The 23990-nt window shown below is 23.5% G+C and overlaps 1 protein-coding gene across 2 annotated transcripts; it reads left to right on the top strand.

Moving 5' to 3' along the window:
- The first annotated feature begins 1404 nt into the window (after positions 1 to 1404).
- Positions 1405 to 7635, top strand: LOC122854626. 2 transcript variants are annotated; one of them, XR_006373983.1, is made up of 3 exons: positions 1408 to 1862; positions 3964 to 4694; positions 6273 to 7635. XR_006373983.1 is itself a non-coding variant. In XM_044155455.1 (2 exons), the coding sequence occupies exons 1-2, from the start codon at positions 1755 to 1757 to the stop codon at positions 4255 to 4257; spliced, it is 402 nt and encodes a 133-aa protein (XP_044011390.1). In that variant the 5' UTR covers positions 1405 to 1754; the 3' UTR covers positions 4258 to 7635. The 2 variants fall into 2 exon arrangements, 1 of the variants encoding a protein (XP_044011390.1); XM_044155455.1 differs by having other exon boundaries at positions 1405 to 1862; positions 3964 to 7635.
- The last annotated feature ends 16355 nt before the right edge of the window (positions 7636 to 23990 follow it).

Genomic DNA, 23990 nt, shown 5'->3' on the forward strand with positions numbered 1-23990 from the left:
TAATTGGAATTTGAAAATTAGCTTTTACAATGAATATTTCTATTTTAAAAATGTATTTCGATTTTAAAAATGTTTTTATTTATTTTTTAAATTTACTTGCTTTACCATCAATTGGCCAACTGGTCTTTCAAATGGTAACACATCAACTGTTGATATTATCAACACAAAATTGATCAATATTTGAATTTTATAATCATTTTTATAATCATTAATGACACAATTAATTATATAAATAATATATAGATAAAATTTTGATTTCATTCATTTATCACGTGTTAAAACAATTTACTTTTCTTTTTATTTGCTATTTATTTATCAACACTTGTTATGAAATTACAATAGGTTTCAATGATAAAAAATAAATTCATCATCTATTTTAAAAGCTATTTATACACTTTATTACCCTGATGATTCATTTAGATACGTTTTAATAATAATTATTATCACCTTATCGAAACGCAATTTAAAAAAAAAAATTCCCAGCTTTATTATAGTAAACAATTGATAATTATTTCTATTTTTAGAAATTCCTCATTAATTATATGAAAACAATTACATTCACAACAGTGAAAATTATTCATGACTATATGAAATTTTAATTTTCAAGTACACTGAATTAATTTATAAAAAAATTTATAGAAAAATAGTGGCAAAATTAAATCTAAAAGCCGCAATTATTTAAATTCATCAACAATTCAAAATATAATAATATAAAATCCAATAATTAAAATAATAAAAACCAGGAAGTTAAAAAAAAAAAGTATAAAATTTAAATCTACGTCATTTTAATAAATATCTATATAAAAAAAAAATTGTTCTCTATTCTTCTCCCCTTATTATTATTATAATTATTTTTGTATGCAAAAAGTACTACGTATTTCCTTCTAAAGTGTTCCAAAGAGAAGTGTCGAGAAGAATAATACAAAAGTACAACGTCAATGGTACATTTATTATTGACCTTGGGTGAAAAAAAAAAACCCCAATAAGATGGTTTAACAATATCCAGCTATATAATACCCATTACGCAAAAAAAAAAATAAATAAATAAATGAAAAATAAATAAACATTAGCTATATAATATAAACCCTTTGATAAATAATTGCGCCGGCGTTAAAACATCAACAACTGCAATAAATATATATTGACAAAATTAATAATTATGTATTCCAATGATGACAATATACATGTATTGATATGTATTATAAAAATCAATTGACAAACGTCATGACATTTGTTAATGTGTATGTTAATATATATATATAAAGCATTTTAGTTGTATATATAAAATCGATGGCAATACTCGTGACGTTGTTGTGTGTCCCGCCTCAAGTTCGACCAATGAAAATCATTATAACCCCACCATGACGACGAGAAATATATATACCAAATGACTAGGCGCACGCCGCCAAGCGTGGTCATACTGAAACTGGCACCCGAAGAGTTCGCACACGACCTAACTAACAGAGAATACGGTGGAAAAGCAGATTACCCATATAACGTATCGTCGATATATATAATACGGTTCGGCTTAATAATTTAACAAGAAAAATCATCATAATAATACAAAGTTAATTAATAATAAAGTGTTTTAATAGTGTGATTAAATATTTATAATATAATTATTGTTTTATATATTAAAATAATAATATATTTGTGTGTTAAAATAATATATATAATTATATTGAAAAAAATATATATTATTTCATCATAATTTTTTGAAGCTTCGAGAAAAGGTGCTTATAATAACTGTCGAGATGGCGTTTATGATGCCCGTTGTGAAAAATGAGTGGGATATTTATAAAACAAATCGGAGTAGACGTTCATCTGAGTGTTCAAATCCACAATCATGTAGAAGCCGAAAGGTGAGTTTATATATATTATTTATTTATTCATAATAATTGATTAATAAAGACAATATAAATGTGTATGTGTGTGTGTGTACATGACTGTTGAAGCAAAAAAGAAAGAAAGTGAGACAGATGTTTGTTTGTGTATGTGTCTGTTCAATCCCCACCTAATTCAATTTTTTTTTTTTTTCATCTCTTTCTAACCTTTCTTACGTCTTTGTTTTTTGCAGTACCTTCCTTGATCATCGTCTTTTTTTTTTTTCATTTTTCCCACACACAAATACTAACTAAAACACACACACACATGTATTTTATTATACAGCAACTACGACGTTCCACGAAAAAATTCTACCTCAGCGATATTTAATTGGAAAAAACCTGTCGATACTTGATATTTTTTTTTTTCATGAATTTTTTATTTGGGCATATGTTGTTTTAGATATATTTTTTTTTTTTTTATCAAATTAGATTTTACATTTATCAAATTTAAAATCATGATTCTGCGATTGCGCAAATTTTGATGATTTTGCAATAAACACTTAAATCAAATGACACATGATGACAATTAAAATTATTTACTTGTACTGTCACATGAATTTATTTATTTATTTTTTTTTTTAAATAAATTTATTTGTAGGATAATGTATTTTAGCCACTATGACATTTGGGCGACGTTCAAAAAGACACGCTAAAATGTTTATTGTTGTATGTTAAAAATATAAATAAATATTATTTCCAGTTGAGGGGAAGAGGGAGGTATATTAGACACGCGCTTTAAATAACGGTTGTTTACAAAATCAGGGTGTACACCTTTCGACCTTGATTTTATAAATATATTTTTATTATCAATACAAGTTTTTTTTTTGATTGATTAAATTCTTTAAATTGCATGAATGAAATTTATATTTTTTTTTTGAGTGAAAGTTTATTAATATATTTTTATAAATTTGGAGTATTTTAGAAAATGATTTTTTTTTTTTTTTTTGATGCGCACGCAATATTTTAGACACTGAGTCAGGAATTTTTTACTTGTCGCTGACGCAATTAAAATATATTTTTTTTTTTTATATTAAATAAATTAAAATATGTATGGCAATGTAACTTTCATATGACCATAATTTTTATATATTTTTTTTTGTTATAATGAGGCTACTGAACTTTTAAATTTTGATTGTAAAATATTTCTACATCAATTTTTTTTTCATACTTTCACTTGAAAAGTATCTTTATTCAAGTTTATATATATTTAAAGATTGATTTTATTTTTTTCTAAAGAATTCAAATTAAGTTGTTTGGTTTATCGCTTAAAATATACATGCTGATAAAGTACATTGTCCGGAAAATAATAATATTACAAGTGCTTTTTTTTTTTTACGAGCAACCCAGTTATTGCGTAATCTCTGTCCGATATTATTATTATTATATATTTTGTATTCGCACATGCGTCAGTCTATATTTGTGCGATATATATTTTTTCATATGAAGAGCTGTGTGTCTGGATGAGAACATAAAAATATAAATTTAATATACAGTCTCCAACTTTGCCGACGTGGTGACAAGGTGGGAAATAATTGAAAAAAAATTAAGTATTATCTTCATACTTAAAATACATATACACAATATGCACTTTGATGTTTGAAATAATGAGCCAATTATTACAATACTCTTTCTCAATAAAAACACATTATATTTATCTATTTTTTTAATATAAAATTTTCAATATTTATTTTGCATTTATTTGCTGCTGTTGTTGTTTATATTTTTTTTTGATATTAATTATCATTGATTGATTTTCCGGCCTTAAAGATTTGACATTGACATGATTGTGATCACCACGCAAATATGTATCAGGTCAAAATCAATCAGGCTCATTTGTCATTGTTTTTCTTTAAATTGTTTGTTTACATTTTTTTTATTTACCAGTAAATGAATCATGATGAAAAAAAAAAATAATTAATTTTATTTTCAGATAAGTATTTATATCCATATTCCTGTAAATTTTCCTAGTATGATGAATTGGTATAAATGAATGAGTTAATAATATAATTATAAAAAATAATAAATAAATGTAAATAATAATTTTTTTGTTTTTCAATTTCTGTTGTTAAAAAAACAGGTTTCTGAATGTTCCAAATCTGAGGGACCATCATTATCAACATCACCTGGTTCTGATTATTTAACATCACCAGCTCATCGTTCAGTACCAATGTCATCACGTCATTTTTCAAGAACATCATCAAGAACATCACAAAATTCATTACAAAGCCCAAGTAAAAGTACTGGTTCATCACCACCTAAAACTGGAAGTTCAAGTTCATTGAATAAATTTCATAATCGTCTTGTTGATAAATTAAAAAGATCATTAAGAAAAGCTGATGATAGTTCTGATGATCAACGTAATTTATCGTGAGATAATAATGGGGTTAAGAGCCGTCCACCAGTTTGTGGAGGTTCAAAACCAATTGATATACGACGCACCTCGACACCATCAACACCCTCAATAAATGCACAGGCACCTGGGTCAAGATCGTGTCCAGATAAATTTGCGGCATGGTTAATACAACATGAAAAATAATAATTATAAAAAAATTTATATAACAACAACAACAACAACAGTATATTTGACATCATCAAAAGTAAAATAATGATTTAAAAAGAAGAAGAACAACAAGATGAAGAATCATTCAAGTTATTGATAATTAAAAAATTTCATATGAAGAATTTGTATGTATTATATGCAACTGCAATAAACCAGATTGCAGAGGATTAATTATGATTTATAAATATCAACAATAATAATTCATATGACAACATTAGTGATATAATGAGGGCTTGATTAATTTCGAGGTCAGTACACGAATATTTTCGTGATTAATAATAATTATTAACTAAGTATTTCTCCCACGCTCGAGATAATCACAGAGTTTCGATTGGTATTTTATCCCTTAAAACGAAAATTTATTTTATTTTTTTTCATTCTTTTTTTTTGTGTCCATCACCACTTCCTCTTCCTTGTCGTTTATCAACATGTATTTAAATCTACTTTTTTTCATTATTAACTATAGAGAAATTTCGTGGGATTTATACATAAAATTATAATTCATAAAATAATTATATTACTAATGATAAATTATTGATGAAGAGGGAGTGAAAGAATGAAATTAAGATATTTAACTATTGCGACTTAGTGGAGCCTTAGGTAAAAAAAAAAAAAATGTAAGAAATAATAATAATATTGATAAAAGACTAATTAAATAAAATTCATATTAATATGATAATACTTTTTAATTGTTATAGCGTCATTGGTATTTGTGAGGCAATACTTGTGGCACTTGTGTATTAATTTATATCTGTTATCTAAATAGCATGTTTAGCATTTGCGATTGTGGTAGGTAGGGGGCGGATATATAAAAGATAATAAATAAGAATAAAACATAATTATATTATTATTTTTTAAATTTATTTATTTTCTTTTTTTTTTAATAATTTAATTAAAAAACATTGATAATAATAATAACTTAAGCGTAATTTCGCTAGTCATTTTTCGTTTTCAAGTCGTCATTTATTTGTATATTTTTATATAAATAATTTAGAAAAAAAAAAAACAAATTGATCTGATATAAAAGTTTGCCAAAAAATAAGAACAAAAATAAAAGTAGAAAAAAAAATAATTATATGAGCTTTTAACACGTGAAGTCAACGTGTTTGGCAATGAAGTTTTAAAACAAAAAAAAAATTATTCATTTTTGGCAAGTGTAATAACCCTCTCGCAATTGCGCATCCCGTATACAGTGGTTTTATTTATTAATATTTTTTTTTTTATTGGTTTATTTATTTTGTTGGCTCCTGAGTCTCATTATTAATGACTAAATAACACTAACATCATCAGTGTGATGAAATATTTATTTTGGCTTATTTTTTTAAATACTACAAAGTTTTTTTTTATATATTTGATATTGCTCAAAAAACAACTTGATTCGTTGCCTCAATATTTTTATTTATTTCATTCTATTTAAAAAAAGAAAATTAATAATTCATTGATGGTGTTTATTGTTTATCAGCTTCCATCAAATAATTTATTTTTCGATTTAAATTAATATCATTTGTTGCGGTAAATTAACCGGGAGCAACTAAATGATACTGTGTGTAACTCTGTGATACAAGTAAGCTATAAGATATAGATTTATTTTACATCGATGGGAGAAACGAAATACTAAAAAAAAAAATAAAAAACCCGATATTTATTATAATAATTAAAAATAAATAAACAGAGAATTTATACAATAAAATAATTTGTTTAAGAGACTTTGATCTTTGTAATTGAATTATTTTTAAGTATGAATGAAAAAAAAATTAATAATTATATAAATTATAATAATAAAACAGAATGAAATTAATATTTTTATTTTTTTCTGTTATCAACAGCAGCAACTTCTTTCTTGGAATTGAGCTGAATGAGCGATTAAGACATTTAAATTATTTCAAAATCACAATCGGAATTTATTAAGCTCACAATAACAAAAATTAAAAAAAAATTATAATAATCTTCATATTTAAATTATATAAAAAAAATATCAGTTAACTCAATAAAATCTTGTCGCCTACATGTCTTGCATTTCAATATAAAAATAATTTAATTATATGAATGAGTTGTGAGTATAATTGACTATTGAAATGTTTTTGGAAATATTAATTTTATATATCCAAAAACTGCCGCTTTACCGTAAGACTGCTTAAACGATGAAAATAATTATATTAAATAAAGTTTAAAGAAAAATAAAACATTGATAAAAAAAACGATGATGAATTAAATTGATTGGTGCTCGATGATAGATAGTTAAATAAACGTTTTTTACTTATTACAAAAATTAATTAAACATAAAGAAAGAAAAAGCTTTATTTTCATTGAAAGTTTTTTTTTTTTCATTAGTTCTAATAATTTTTCGTAATAATTAATATTCGTTTATTTAGTTTATTTAACCTGAACTGACAGTGAATTGGCGTTATTATAAATATAGAAATTAAAAGATATTGGCGAGATAATAATTTATTTATTTTAGCGATCTTGAGCCTTGATAATAAACTAATAATTTTTCATCATATAAATATGTATTTATTATATCAAATTACATAATTAATAAAATATATATCAATTTTTCAAAATATAATCAGCTCTATGCTAATTTAAAAATTAATTCAACAAAATTTATTATTACTATAATAAAAAAAAAAAATGGAGTAATATTTTTTATTTCACGGCACAGGATCGCCAAGTTATGAAATTCAATTTATTAAAAAGATCCGAATATATTTTGTATTATTACTATATTAATAATAAAAATAAAAAATTAAAAAAAAAATCATTAGTATATAGATTTAAGTATTTAGCAGAAGAGAAAAAAAAAATAAAAGTAATAAGCATGTTATTTTTTGGGATTTCCAAGTTGAATTTTAAAGCGGTGGTTGATTAGATACGTAAAATGATCAAATTAATAATTAATATTATTATTAATTTTATCTATTTACACGTTGTCTTTTTAATCATGGCCATTAGTATCACTGCCGAAAGCCCAGGGATTAAATAAAAATATAAAAACACAATAATCGAACCGCTAAAAAGACTTGTTTTTTTTTTTCTTTTTTAAATATTAGTTTTGTTTTTGTTGAAATATTGCAATATGCCAATTTTTTTTAAATTATCATCTCGTTTTTATTTATATGTATATCATTTAGAAATTCTTCACTTAGAAAAAAAAAATGCCTGTATTTGATAAAGAAATATTTGTCACACCTTGATTTGTAAATTGATAACAAAAAAAAAAAGTGAGGAAAATTTTGCACATTCCAATCTTATAATTAATTATTTTAAAATACATTTTTTTTTTTTTTTTTCTTTAGTAAGTTATCATAAGTCATGATATAAAAACCGTCACGAGCAAATAAGAATTAAAAAAAAAAAAAATAAAAAATTGGTGATAAAAATTATTTAAAAAAATTTAAATAAAACAGTGTATCGAAAGTTTCAAATTGCTTAATAAGGTAAAAAATAAAAAAAAAAAAGTGTATCGTGATTTTTATGTCATGTTCAATAAAATGGATTTAAAAAATATTTATGTATTTTAATTAATTAATTCTTTTCAGCTATATATTTATTACAAATTTCATATTAAAGGTCATATTATAATTTCATGATGTTTTTTAATTATAAAATAAACATTCATGACATTTGATGTTACCTATTCATTTTAAATATTTAGTTATAGTTTTTTTTTTTTTACACTAAAATATACTATCGTGTAAAACAAGTAAATATTGTCGCATAACAAAATCGTGGGTTGCATAAAATTTATTGTTAAAATATCAAATAAATTGTTATCATTAAAACTTCCATGCTCTCGCAAATATTGAATAAAATTCATACGCATATATTACTTGGCATCACGTGTATATACAATAATAATAATAACAATAATAATAATAATACGACGATGAAAGTAGCAAGGCATCCAGACACATTCACGAGTGTCGGTACATACTTGCATTCCCGACGCGACTACTTACCCCGTTGTCTCGATTAAAAATAAATATGACTCACTAAATTTATTTCATAGGTGTAAATACTAAAATTATATAAATTACGATTTATTTTATTTTTTTTTTTGGATAATGCAATTTTATTATTTATAATAAATTATATTTTTCTTTATCACACAAATGATAAATAACTCATAAAGAAATTAAAAAAAAAATTATAATAATAAATTGTGATTAGAGAAAAAAAAAATAAAATAAATTGCACATCGCCTTTGTAACTACAGTTTTATCGATATAATTGATTATATTCCATCGCATAAATGAACATGAATAAAATGCTCTCTTTTTTCTCAATATATTTTTTTCTTTTTTTTTCCATTATTATTTTTATTTCAAGCATATTAAATGGAAAAAAAAATAAGATAAACACAATGTACGATTAGTGTTATATTATTAAAAAATTAAATTCATATTTTAAATAAATAAATTAAATTAATCAATAAATTATTATATATAAAAAAAAATAGTCGCTTTGGTGCGCCAATGGTATTCGTGAATGGAAATTTCCACTGTCGAGACTGGAGTTGACTTATAACCGTGAAAATAATATATTTTTTTCTTATAACAAGAATATATATATAAATAATCATAAAATAATAATAAAAATAATCCAACCACATATATAGTTGACTAAAAAAAAAAAAACTTGAACTTGGTTTAATCATCTTTTTATACAAATTTCCTCGTTTAAAATTACGTGATATTTTGGAGTATTAAAAATACGCGCAACCCAGTGATTTAATTCAAATGTACCTTTAATTCAAGGACAAATTAGGGTAGAAAAAAAATTAAATCAATAAATATATCCTTGGTCATAGAATAGGGTGACGCATTTACAAACTCAACATCGTAGTAGATATTGTACTCTCCTGCAACTTGTTTTATTTATTTTTGATATATATATATACTTATTATTTACGAGAGGGTCAAGGCTGGATTATTTTCTTCTTTAAGCACACATGGTGCGCAGTTGCAATCTGTTGGCATTGACTTTTCCACCTTAAATCATCCACAACATCATCGTCATCCAGTATGTACCAGTTTTTTTTTTTTTGAAACTTTTCCAGACATAAATTCGCGAAAAAGAAAAATAACATAATTCTAATACATATATATTTTAAATAATGTATTAAAAAAGTATAAATTAAATGCTATATTATGCATTTTTCGTGGGAAAAATTAATAAAAGCTACTTAAGACTATTAATTTGTTAAAAAAAAAATAACAACTATACGTGTATTTAAAGGAGAAGACAGGAATTCAGGTCGATGTACTTGCACTATTGTGCACATGAACACATACTAATTATATATATGTGTTGTGTTTCTATGTATCTATGTAGAGGTACGATCAATACTCTCAACACTCACTACACTCCTGATCTTACACACATAACTATTTAAGAATGTTATTTTGCTATTTCTGTATCAAAAAAAAAAAATATATATCTTCTTGTCTATTAAGTTAAGAACTATAGATACTTTAAAGCCACATATGTTTAATCGAAGGTAAACCAGATTCGTAATCATGATAAATTTATTTCAATGAAAAATAATAATATCAATTTTCCATTGAATAAATAATCCAATAAATATTAATTTCTATTTTTAAAGTATTTATCATATTTTATAAATTTTTTACTGGGGATTATAAGATTTTTCATTAGATTATTTTATCATTATGATATTGATAATGATGATTAGAATTATTACATCATAATCTTATCACTGTGCGTCATAAATGAATGCTTATTATTTTATTTTTAAATCATGTGGTTTTTTATTTATTCCACAATAACATGCAATATTATTTTAAAATTGTATGTACATTTTAAAAATATCATTTGTGGTTATTTATTTATGATATAATATGATGAGTATATAAATATTACCTTGAATATTTTGTCAAGAATATATGAGTTGAAAAAATATTCTTAACAGGAAAAAGATATAGACAACAAGGTTGAGTTTAAAATTTCACACTGTCTTGTCATGCTACTTGTCAATCGTTTTATTTATTCAATAATAAATTAAATATAATAATTGTTTATGCATATAAATTTATGTCTAAAAATATATAAATTATTTTGTTCTTTTTTTTATTGTTTCAAGTTATTTTTATTTTTTTTTAACAGCCAGGTATTTATTAAATAATTTAGCTTTATTATGACAGTTGGTTGTTGTTAATGTTGATGACTTAATTTATCATATACAATTATAAAAGTCACGAAGAAGAAAATATATTTTAAAAAATATTTTCGCATATATATATTTTCTTTTATATATATTTTTTGTAGTAATATAAATTCCAATAGGTAAAAAAAAAAATAATGTACAAGTCTTGGGGGTTTGTGTCATCGATCGTGGTTTTTTTCCACACGTTATAGTTTATATATTTTTTTATTTGCAAATAAAAATCCTACTTTTATATACAAACAAGTCAAAAGACAAGTTAATTATACCGGAAAGATGTTTTTTTTTTTTTTTCTTTTTCTTATATTTCACGGGGTTAAACAAAGTTCAGATTGAAAAAATAAATAATAACACGCAAATTGAATAAGTTGTGGATAATATAAATTAAATAAAAATATGCAGTATATATTAAAACAAGTGTAAATTTAAACAGGTGTAATATGCAGTTCATGTACCATAAATTAATAATAATTTAATATGATAATTTAATACATCAATCATTTAGACACATTATCAAATGACGTAGACTCGTGATTATATATTAATAAAATATTTACAAATAAAAATAAATTAACCACGTGTTAAATTAATAAATAAATATTTAAATTTAATTTTTTTTTGGCTTTTTTTTTCTTTTTTAAAAAAAGTAGAAAGTTAAAATATTAGTTTTTTAAATGTGCATAAATATATATTATATTTAGATTTTAAATGTATTATTATTTTTTTTTTGATATGATTAGACTGCACCTGGCAAAATTTAGGATATATTTTATTTAATTATTATTTGTGCTTGTGGTGTTGTTCAACGACAAATGTCGCGTCGATTTGCAAATATTTATTGCATATATATTTTTTCATGTCCGGCGCCTGAAATTTTTTTTTTAAACTAACAAATAGAGTCTCGACAGTGTCAACGACGAGACTTTCTATTTTTCCTTTTGAAAATTTATCTGCCAAGTTCTGTCATGTATTTAAAAACCACAACACACATTTAAACGTAGTTTTAAAATAATTATATATATTTATTATTAATAAATTTGATTACAAATAATTTGTCGTTATAAAAATATTATTTATTATCTATAACGAAATAAAAAAGCTGTTTAAATTCCAAGATGAATCAAGTGTTTTTAAATATATATGTTTATCCAAGTCATTTAGTCATAGAAGTGATATTTCATTACCGTGTGATGGCAAGGTGCCAGATAACACAGAGACCAAGTCCAATAATATGTATACCTGATGTAGGAATAAGAGCAACGAGAGTTGCATAGTATTTTTGGAATAAATTTAAAAATTATGCTTGAGTTAAGGCAGTCTCATATATACCGGAAGTCACTCCTACTCATTTCTTTAACTAGATTTTTTTTAAATTTATTAATTTATCTTCTTGAAATTTAATCGGGTATTTTGCTAAAAGGTTGATATACCATTAAAGGTATTTAACGAATGAGTAAACAAAATTTCTATCACATGAGCTAGGCAAAACGTCAAAGAAATGTTGATTTAAAATTTTTCATTTAAAAATATATTTTATTAAGTGGACACACTTGTTTTAAAAATAATTTCTTTACTACAAAATGATTATTTTTCTAGGTATTTTAATTTTAAATTTTGTCGTTAGTTTAAAAATACATTATAATTATTTAATTTTTTGAATAATAGTATTTTATTTTTGAGTTTAATTAGCTAAATATTAGTATGTTTTGAGAGTTTGTTTGTCTTATCTTATCGTTGATTGTATAACATACTTTATGCTGTAATATATTTCGAAAAATTATCATTATAAAATATAACCAATTTATGTTTGTAAAAAATAATGACTAATGAGCAATGATCAAATTCGTTTTTTCATTTAGATTTGAAATTTTTATTGGAAAAAATAAATAAAAAAACTATCAAATGACTGGCTTGCAATCGGTCTCATTAAATAAAATATATCGCGTGTTTATATTATAACTCCAAGTCAAGGCCCTGTTATTTCTCAATCACAACTAAATTTCACAAAAAAAAAAAAAAAATACAAATAATTCTAAAATATCTTCTTTTTTCATTTCCAAAATTCTTAATCATAGTATATTTTTATTTTTTCATGACCCAACACGTATTCCAAGGTCACACATAAATAATTGTCAAATATGAAAAAAATAAAATAAATAAATTAACCACAATTTTAACTTAAATAAAAAAAAAAAACAAAAATTAATAAATGTCTGAAATATAAATTTTTATAAATATTATTGTTGACTAAATGAAAAAAAAAAAAATATATATATTTCTGTCAACAAGTACGCTTTTAAAATTGTAATAATTCTTGGCGCCGGACAATCGGAATGTCATTCAGATATGTCTGTTTTTTTTTTTTACGTAAAAAATTATTACGAAATATAATAATAAAGAGAAAAAAAAAATTATCCGTCTAGTATTAAAGTATATATAATTTTCTGATCTTTCAAAATCTTACAATTAACTTGACACTATTATTTTCATATATCAAACTCATTATCATTTGATAGATAAAAAAATGCTAATAAATAATTATTAATTAGAGTTTACAAAAATAAATAAAACTATAAATACGATTATAAATGTTAAAGGTTAAAAAAAAATCATATATTTATTTGTAATTCAAATATAGACAATGATCGGACATCAACATCATCTTGTAATTACATCCCACTTCAACTTCTGCTGGCGCCAATATGACGCCAATTTAATATCAACAATAAACATTTGTATAAAAAAAAAAAAAATTATTTATCTCCCGCCTTCACCCTCTACCTATCCCGTGACCTCAAGCTTCCGACAATAAAAATAATAATAAAATAACAATAAAAAATAAAAAAGTTTAGTCGCAGTAAACGTCTAAACTGGGTCAGCTTTTGACATGCTTTTTTTCTTGTTTTTTCTCTAATTTTTAATCTTTTATTTGTTGTTGTTTATTTTTTAAATTTTTTCTATTAGTCAGATGATGTGTCATATGATTATTTAGAGGGTGTGTTGAATGACAATAATTTAAAAATGTTTTATAATTATATCTATATATATAAATAAATGATAAAAATATGTAGCAAATTGGAGCACATCCGATTTAGTTATTGAGCTGGAACTAATACGAGGGTGATTCGACCTTGGCATGACTTGGGTTTCCCATCACTCGTCATTTTACATAGTATATCATCATCATGATTGACGTGATAAATTAGTCAACTTATTTTAAATTATACAAATAAATATATATATTATTTTAAAAGGTAAAAGAACGTTCGGAAAAATTAAAATGTCAGTCAATGATCGCGGTAGTTGATGACGATATAATGATTAATAAGAAAGGCAGAATTTATGGAAAAGAATTTCACATCATGTGGCCTTTATGACGTATTTAAATTCTCAACAAGGACGAAAAATAATAAAAACTATAAATGTTGTTTAAATGATAAACTAAAAAATAATTAAAACACCTGGTTGTAATTTAAAATTATATTACTAATGAAATTTTATCATTCAAGGAAAACTAGTATTGACTGGACCTTAAAATTATTTTTCCTGTTGTTTTGTACGTTCATTGTCATATTTTTATCTAGTTGACCTCACTGGACTCTCTTTGAAACAATATAATTTTTGTGATGCCAATTTCCTCATCGTTGTTGACTCATCAACAATATAATATATATATTTGTTTTAAATTAATTTTTTTATACAATTTTGTACTTGAACCTTTTACGTTTTATTTTGTGCATGTTCAATTTTTATGAAGAGTGTGTTGATCTATAATTGATGATTTATTGCTTCCTGCAAATAATTTATATATTGTGATTGATGATTACTTGGTAAAATAAAAAATTTATAGTACCTATAAATTTCATTATTAGACTGTTGATATTTTTCTTGGAAAAATAATAAATATATATTATTTTTTTTTAAACAAATGTTATATCGTAATTTAACAACTAACAATTATTTAAAAAAAAAAAAAACAATAGTAATATATTGAAATGAATTTGATAAAGCCATCTGTTGAGGATAAAAATATGGATTTCACTGCTGCTGTTGGTAACGTTGAAAGTCTAGATGACACTCAGCTTTTGATAAAATAAGAAATTTGAACATTTGATATTACATCGATTGAGCTTTATCATAGTTTACTTGTATATCTTCCTCATAGATTGGTTTACTTGCTCTAATTTGTTGCTGATTAAAATTAAAATCTACAAATAATTTGAAATATTTTTTTTTCTTTTGTAAAAGCTTGTTTTATTACCAAAAAGCTAGACATCAAATTAATTAGCCAAGTTTTTTAAGTAAATATTTAAGTTCTTCTTCACTTTGCACTTACAGAATAAACTTTTTTTTTTTTTTTTTCTCACTTAATTGATCAAATACGAATCATGATCCAAAGAGTTTTGTTGTAATTTGATGAAAAACTTTATATTTAAACTACGTAATCAAACTTTATAAGTTGTTCATTTAATTTTATTTTTATATTTAAAAATGAACATTTTTATGTTGAAAATATTATTAAACTTGAAATAATTTTGCATCAATTTTATCATTATGATTGATGTATAATATTCTGTCATATCTTGACATTTTAATATTCAAAAAAATAAATAAAACAATTTAATCGTTTTTTAAAATAGATATATTAATACCACTGATATTATTAAATTGTATTGTTTATTTTTAACCGACATTATAGTTGAGATAAAATTCTAAAAATACTTGACAATATTAAATTGAAAAAAAGCTCAACAATGTCTCGATATTGTTTGTAAAAAATTTTTAATCTGAGATCAGGAATTTAGTTTTAAATATAAAAAAAAAAAAAAAAACAATAAAATAGAATATAGAGTAAAATAGTGCCAAGCTTGCAAGCTTCATAATTTATTTATTACATTTTTTTTCTTACAATTTTTTTGTTCCGTCATTACTTTGATGCACGACAATTGATTGCTACTTTTTACAAAAGAAACCGGAAAATATTGTATGGAAAACTAAGGTATATATTATTGATTGACGTGTTGACCAAAGTACATTTAAAGTTGTATTATTCTTTCTTTCTTATATAATTATTTTTTTTCTTTTATACTTTTTCCACCATATATGTATATGTTTATATATTTTTGTCTTCAAACTCTTGAAGCATATATATATTGTTGTCGGTGAATAACCCCCGTGTTGTTTTCGTATTATCCAGTTCACTTATTACTGATAAACATATTTTTCTTAATGTTATTTTTTATATGTCATGTCATTTTTCATTGACTTATATAAATATCTGAAGTTAAAATAACATTTATTCTATTTTATTATTATAAATAACTGATTAATTCAAAAGTTTTTTTTTTTTATTTATTTGATGTAGAGACTTCTTGTGTTTAATATAAAAAATACTTTTTAACGTTAGTTAATTTTATTCTCATTTATCTTTAAAGATAATTAACTTAAAATTTAGATAAATATTGAATGAATATTCAACGTCATTCACTTTGAAAATTTGAATGTAAAAATATGATGCTTTAAAAATATAACGCATAAAAATACCAATTTCCATTGAGTGATGGCAAGTTAAAAATTGTACTAAAATTATATCATTATAGAATTGTCAAAAAAGCAAAAAAAAAATTAGAGCTAATGATATCAATGAATTAAAAAAAGCTCATTGTATTTATAAAATAAATTTATATAACTGTGGTTTTTTTTTAGTGCATAAATCTGAGCCATGTTTTGCACAAGATGTTTAAAATGTCATTTATCATGAATTTCTTTTTAGTGATTATTGATAATTTTAAAAATATTGGGAAATCAATTATTCATACTGATATGAAATGTATATTAACTATTTTTTTTTTTTTTTTGTGATGAACAAAGTAAATTAACGTTTTCCTGTTTGTATATTGATTATCTTAATTTTCATTGATTCGAAGAGTTATATTTCTCCTCATTTCCAATGTATATACTAACTTTTCAAACTCATAAATATTCCTTTACTCTGACAGACTGCATAATCCCTTTTTTTTTTAACTCGGGAAACTGCTCGTTACACTGTCTTTTTTATTTTTCTTATTTATCCTCCCTATTATTTATCAGCAAAACTCATGAAGTTGAAAAAAAAAAGAAAATAAATAAACAAAAAAATTCACAAAGAAAATAAAAACAATTTGACTTATTTTCCATTAATTATCATCTTTTATTTTTCGATACTTTTGTTTGTATTTTACATTGGCTTGAATATAAATTGTGAAATACGCTATTATTTCGGTCGATTTAAGGATAATAGTGGGGTTCTTCTGTCTCAGTATAAAAAAAAAATCGTACGTGCATTCTATACCTATACATAAGTATAAGAGTTTGTGAGGGGGTCAAACTTGTATTATATATAGCCGAATAAAATGGTCAGGAGGATTGATGGTACTTATCTTCCTAGTTCATCTTTGACTATATCGTTCTCCCGGGATCAAAACTATAGTTGTTCAATCATCCAATCACGTGACTTTTCTTTTTATTTGTTTTTCTTATTTTAACTTTTTCTTTATCTCTTTTTTTATTCATTAAAAATTATATAATAAAGCCATTTGCATAAATTTATAAATAAATAAATTTTTTTATTAATTTATACATTTATACTATAAGAAAAAAAAAAAAAAAGAAATTTTATTTTTAACAAAAATGTAAAATTAAAATTAAAAAATAATAAAATTTTTTAATACTTGACATTTATTTTTTGGCAATTTAAAAATAGTAATTGACATTTTCATAGAGTTGAATTAATTTTTTTAATATATTCATTAAATTTTTTTATAAAAATAAATGAATTATCAATACAGCATATTTATTATCTAAAATTAACTAAAATTCATTTAAACACGTATTTGGAAAAGGTGAAGTCAAATTACTAAAATTATCATTACAATATTTGTTTAAAAATTTTTATCATCATAAAACTGCATATAACATTTGACTTTGTAACAAGTTTTAATGATATCTTTGTTGTACTATCAAATATAGCATTTCTTGATCGTCAATGTGAATATAATAATAATATGAGTGTATATCAACGTTAATCTCTCTCTTTACACTAGTTTAATAATAATTCGGTTTTGAACCTATTATATCCAAAGATTCCTATCGATTGTGATACAAAACATTGAGGCTTTAATTTCCAATAATACATTGTCTTTAATAATGCATCAATTTTATAACTAGTCCTACAGTCTCGAAAGCTTAAATATTTTAAGGTAATAAAAACTTTACAAGGATAATACATGCTAAACGATTATGTATATATATCAAGTTATAACGACGTTATAGTGTACTTTAAGAATGATCTTACACTCAGATTAATATATCCAAAATTATTCAAATTGTTTTACAATGAAATGTCCTTTTTTTTGATTAATCATTTGTATTTATATCTTATACACATGTTTTATAAATTTATGTATAAATTACAAAATAAAATTCATTATTATATTAATTAAATTATTTTTTAAATCTTCTTAAAATACTTTTTTTAAAAATTAAAAATTACTCAATATATGTTACCGAATATAAAGGGTTTAAAATTTGTTTTTTTTTCTTTTTTTTTGTGTTAAAAAATAAGCTTTATATTAATGTCATAAAATTAATTAAAATTTTTGCTTTTATGGCTTTTTTTTTTATTCTTTAATATACTATGATAAATATGTAATTATTATTTTAATAAATGAAAATTTTTAATAAAACACTTCAAGGTATCTTTTGTCAAAAATTAATGTAAATAATATTGGCTTTTTGTTTTTCCTTGCCTTAATACTGTGTGTAACGATTATTTGACATTTTTCTATATTATATTTTAGGTATGTATACATTAGGTAGATAATATGATAAAAGTGTTTGTGTGTCTGTGTGGTATATACCATTCAAAAATAATTTCAAAGTGTATATAAGTATAATATATATTCTATATATACCTTTGAATATAACTATGGTATTTCAAAGCATCCAATTCTACCAGTTAACGAACGAGGCACTTGAAATTAACGTACGTTATATATACATATTTGCATATTACACACTGCATGCTCTGTGCTTTTATCAACATATAATTCCCACTGAGAATCGAACACTCTAAAACGTATATATCATTTTTGATGAATAATTTAATTTTTTTTTCATTAAAAAAAAAAAAAATAGAAAAATGCATCACATCAAAATATATATATTTGTGTTCTTGTCATCATCAAGTCAATCTGAGTTAATGAATGCGTTGAATGAAAATAAAAATGAGATGAGACTTTGCCATCACCGACCCACATCTCGTGCGTGTTTTCGTCTTTCATCAGAGGTCATATACTATTTTGTTTTTTTATATGCTATTTTTTTTTATCTACCATCGTTGAATTTTCGAGCTCGGTTGCATGATATCCATTTGCCTTTAGGATCCAAAAAATTTTCAGTTGAATGGACATCATCCAACTGAAATGTTGTACACATTAGACGCTATCAGCATCAAGACTTGAGTTTGTAAACAAGTCTGGTAAATACACTGTACCAATCTCTGATGTTGTACATTTACCTGTATACATACATGCATATAATTATATAGATTTATCTCAAGTTACAAACTATATAAATTTAAAAAATGTATATATATTTTTACATAAATAGTTATTTAATTTATTTTATATTATATTCATTAAAAAATTCAACGATAATTCAACTAGTACATATATATTACTCAACTTGTTTATAATAATATTCATTTTGAAATAAAAATAAATAGTTTTTATTTATTTTATTTTATATACTTGAAAAAATAAAATTTTAGAAAATATATTTTTTATATTTTAAGGTAAAAACAATATGTTTTTTTTCTCATGGCGCATTTTCATCATCATCGTCAATGCTTTCAACTTAAAAGTGGCGTTGGACGTCGTCTTTTTGTTACCACTCAAGGGAAATAATATAGTCTTTTTGTAATTTTGTATATTGTAAAATATATTTATATGAAAATAAGAAAAAAATATTATCCAAGAGAGGCTCATATCTTGTGTTAAGGTGTGCAATAGTTAATGGAAGCTCTCACATTTCATAATACATGAGAATAATGAATTTTCATTTTTTTTTTATTTTAACTCAATTGTGCTTTCACTGAGTGATCATTTTTTTTTTCTTTTCTTTTTTTGGATATTTTTATTACTTTCCGAATTTTTTTTTTTCAAGCTTTTAAGTAATTACTCAAAGACCAAGGTGATGTAAATTTTTTTACCAAAGTTTTTAACCACTTTCACGGACTTTTATTTTAATAATTAAAATAATTTTTAAAGAATAATAAAATTGAGAATATTCCAAGGTTTTATATTATAAAATTTTTTTAATTTTTTTACTTAAAACATTTGTTAATTTACAAATTTTTAGTAACAATAAACATCAGTATATAATAAAGTAGTCTTTAAAAAAAATTAAAATTATCTAATTTGCGTAATATAATAACAGAGTGTTTGCAGATGTTTCCTAAAATAATAATATGAATATGAAACTCATAAATTTTTTCTGTTGAGCATAAAATATCGTAAATTGCTTGATTATTTAAAGCACTTTTAAATAATAACCATCCTAACATGATTGGTTTTTTTTATTATACTTTTTTTTATTTTTTTATACACAGACAAACTTCTTTTTCTCATTATCTCTCACTTTTTTTTTTTGATAATTTCACTAACTAGGAAACATTTTCCAGGTCGTGGTTAATCCATTAGTTTGAAATGGAGTTTAAACTTACCCAAATGAATTTTTATACCCCTCAAATTTTCTTTACTTTACGCTGTGTTTTTTTAAATTTTTTATTTGTCCTCTTTTCTCACACTCCTCAATCGACTGTACGAGAAAAAACCACTCTTCCATTATCACACGTCATGGAGATATAACTTTTTCATTTGTTTGAATTTAAAATTTGCCACTTAGTACTAATTTATACACACAGATTCTTCAATAGTCAATCGTTGCGCTGAGTGTTCTATATAAGCACCAAGGAATTGTGATGATGCTGCTCGTTCACTGCTGGAAAATAAAACGCGAAGTTTTTTATAAACCATTGCAGTTGCTGCTGATGATACAGAATTAACGCTTTCATGTCTCTAATCATTCAAATTACTCATATTCAGAAATACATAAATATTTATATCATTAAATGAAATGAATTAATAATAGATATTGATTAACGTACGATGGACTCGAGAGATGATTTAATGGTGATTCCAGAATAAACTGAAGTTCATAATCTTGAGCTTGATACAACTGGACAACTTGGTGTACTTGTATGTAGTACGTTACCAACATCTTGTATTACTAAAAACATTCTTTTATTTATTTTGATGAATATACAGCTTCATCATGTGTTACTCCTTCAAAACTTGTACAGTTAACTTGAAGTTTTTATTTTCTAATCTGTAAAATATTTAATTATACGTTCAAAAAAAAAAAAAATAAAAAAAAAAATTGAAAGAGAAGGTTTAAACATCAGTGTATATATCTTACCAAAATAAAAAAAAAAGAAATATCTATTCTCCCTCAGTGTGCACCTTCTAATTCAGTCGACAAAAATTGGATGGGGTAGAAAACTTATGAGACTTGCTTGCCCTTTACTTCTGTTGAGTAAGAAAAAAAAGTAAAATAATAAAAACAAATATAAATGAATAAAAAAGAACAAGGTAAAAGTTTTTCACAAATTTTGCCTATGGCAATGGCCAATATGCCGGAGGTTTAAAATGCGACAAAACAATATATATATTTTTTTTTCTGTCAAAATAGCTATAGCTAAGAACCAGAGGCAGATTTGAAAATAGAGTTAAAAAGTATAAAAATAAAATAAAAAAAAAAAAAAAAGAGCTACGTTTTATCAATACATTGCGTGCCTGTTTTCCATAAAGCGAAAAGTTCCCAAGGCGATTTATTTCTAACAACGACTAGAGCTAGAAAATGCACTTTGCCTATCTACTTTAAACTCCGATATCTTTTTTCTTTTTATATATATACAGCAGCACCTTGTAAATTTCTTTTTCTTTTATATACAAATTTTTTCAATTTTTTTAAAACTGTTATATTGTATCATTTACTATCACATCATATGTAAACTTACCCTATGATTATATTTGCCATTTTATTTTCTTAATATTACATTTTTTTTTGTTATGTCATTGTTTTTTATTTTTTTTTTTAGCTTTGATCAAATTCATTTTTTTTCTTGTATTATATTTTTATTATTAAGAAGAATATATAGTGAAAATCGATTTACCATATAATGAAATTGTGGGGGGTGAAAAACAGCGAGACATTGTCTGGCTACATTGAAACGAGTTGAGGGCTATGAAGTAAAGTAGTTAACTTATCGCTACTGTTACCATTGAGACAGTTATCGAGAGTCGTCTTATAATTCACCCTCATTTATGTGTATGTGTGTGACAATTGCGGATATGTTTATACATGTGTGAATGTTCATATCATAAGTCCCTCTGGCGCCGGATATAGTGAGCAATCTGGACGACAATAGTTTGAGGGTTGGTACAGGGTGTCTATTTACAACCCTCTTTTTTATTTCATTTTTTTAAATTTTTTTTTCGATTTTTTCCTACTTTTTCACACGTTGAAAATATTCTCACATTCATGCAAGATTGAGTGTCGACCTCGTACATTGTTCACAAACGATCAACCGTGCATTTCAATTTTTTTATTTATTTTTTTCAACATTTTATTATTGTCTATTTTGTTTCTCTTGAATATTTATACTACATGCACGTTTAGAATTTATATTCTAAAGTTTAACAAAAAATAAAAATTTATATTATATTTTTTTTATTTTTTATTGCATTTGTATATTATTATCGTGTCAGCGCTGATATATCACAATGTAATACGACTTTCAAGGATATGATAAAATGATAAAATGAAAGATTATATATTGACAAGCTTTCTCGTGACCTATATTATACCATGATTTTGCGATTAAATTGTTGGATAAGCTGTTCTAAATTTTTTTCCTCGTTCAATCATCATCCATATCGATTAAAATATATTCCTTTTTTTAGTTATTGCGTAAGCTTTCTTGGTAAATAAAACAAAAAAAAAAAATTGTAATTTAGACAACATGCACTAATTATTGAGGGAGGTATGATAAAGTGAAAATAAATAACATATATTCATCTCACTCATGTATACATATATATTAATTCTGATATTAGTTAACTTTGTTTCATTTGTGTGAGTGCGTATATCTGGATAAAAGCACAAGCGGTAGCTGGATAATCCCAGTGGTAACATCCGGCTTTACATTTTCGAATTGTAAAGTGGAATGTCACATTTTTTTTTTCCACGGTTTAATTTTTTTTCTTTTTTTTTTCCGCATTTATTATTGCGGATTTTTTTATTTTTTTTTCCTCATCATCCTTGTGGGTAAGCCAATATTTATTGACGTTGCTGATGCATGTGATTTTTCAAATTTATATACTTTTTTTTTATATTGTATAATTTTTGAAAAAATTTCCCATCTATATTTTGTATCTATTTATTAATATTTTATAAATTTTTATATTTATTTTTCGATATATAATTAAAAATTGAATTTTTTTTTATAATGTAAAAGAAGATGAGTATATATATTTATATTTTTTATATTTGTTGAATTTTACGGTAATGGAAAATTGATTGGTTTTCTTTACACAATGTTGGAGATGCTGAAGAGCTTGGTGGTTTAACATGCTTGACTGGTTTTCATTACCTCTTTTGATGTAAAAGTACGGGTTCTTGGTAGATTTTAAAAAGAGTGAAAATTGTTTAAAGGTAAAAAGGACTGTAGGACCTGTGTTACGTTATAAAAACCTTTTGCTTAAACATTTTAATATTTACTTACCCTTTATAATTCAAATTTTTATAAAAAAAAACATATATATATGAAAATAAAAAATGAAAAAAGCAAGTTGTTATGTTGATATTTCATTCGTGAATATACCCTGTAATCAACTACCTGCATTTTTTTCTCTGATGAGTTGAATTTTTTTTTTTCCTCATTTTTTTATAAAAAATACATATTTTTATTCATCTGCTTTTTATTAATATTAAAAAATGAATTTTTTTTTTTCTAAATCTTTTTGTTGAAAAAATAATTAAATGTAATCTCGTTATATTACTTTTTTTTTTTTTTAATTATTTTTATTTATTTTGAGGTACATTCGTTAGGGAAATTAATTATTTTATATTGTTAAAAAATAAAATAAATAATCACATGCAGCTTGTTAATACTTTTCAATGAAATTTCATATGTTTTGTTTTTTTTTTTTTATGACAATTCGTTGAAAATAAATGATAATAAAAAAGCTTTATA

The sequence above is a fragment of the Aphidius gifuensis genome, linkage group LG4 (genome assembly GCF_014905175.1).
Source record: "Aphidius gifuensis isolate YNYX2018 linkage group LG4, ASM1490517v1, whole genome shotgun sequence".
NCBI lineage: Eukaryota > Metazoa > Arthropoda > Insecta > Hymenoptera > Braconidae > Aphidius > Aphidius gifuensis.

Excerpts from the sequence above, each read along its gene's own strand:
- LOC122854626 (XM_044155455.1), top strand. The coding sequence starts at position 1,755 with ATGGCGTTTATGATGCCCGTTGTGAAAAATGAGTGGGATATTTATAAA. Across the intron at positions 1,863-3,963 it reads AATCATGTAGAAGCCGAAAG|GTTTCTGAATGTTCCAAATC; the intron begins GTGAGTTTATAT and ends TTAAAAAAACAG.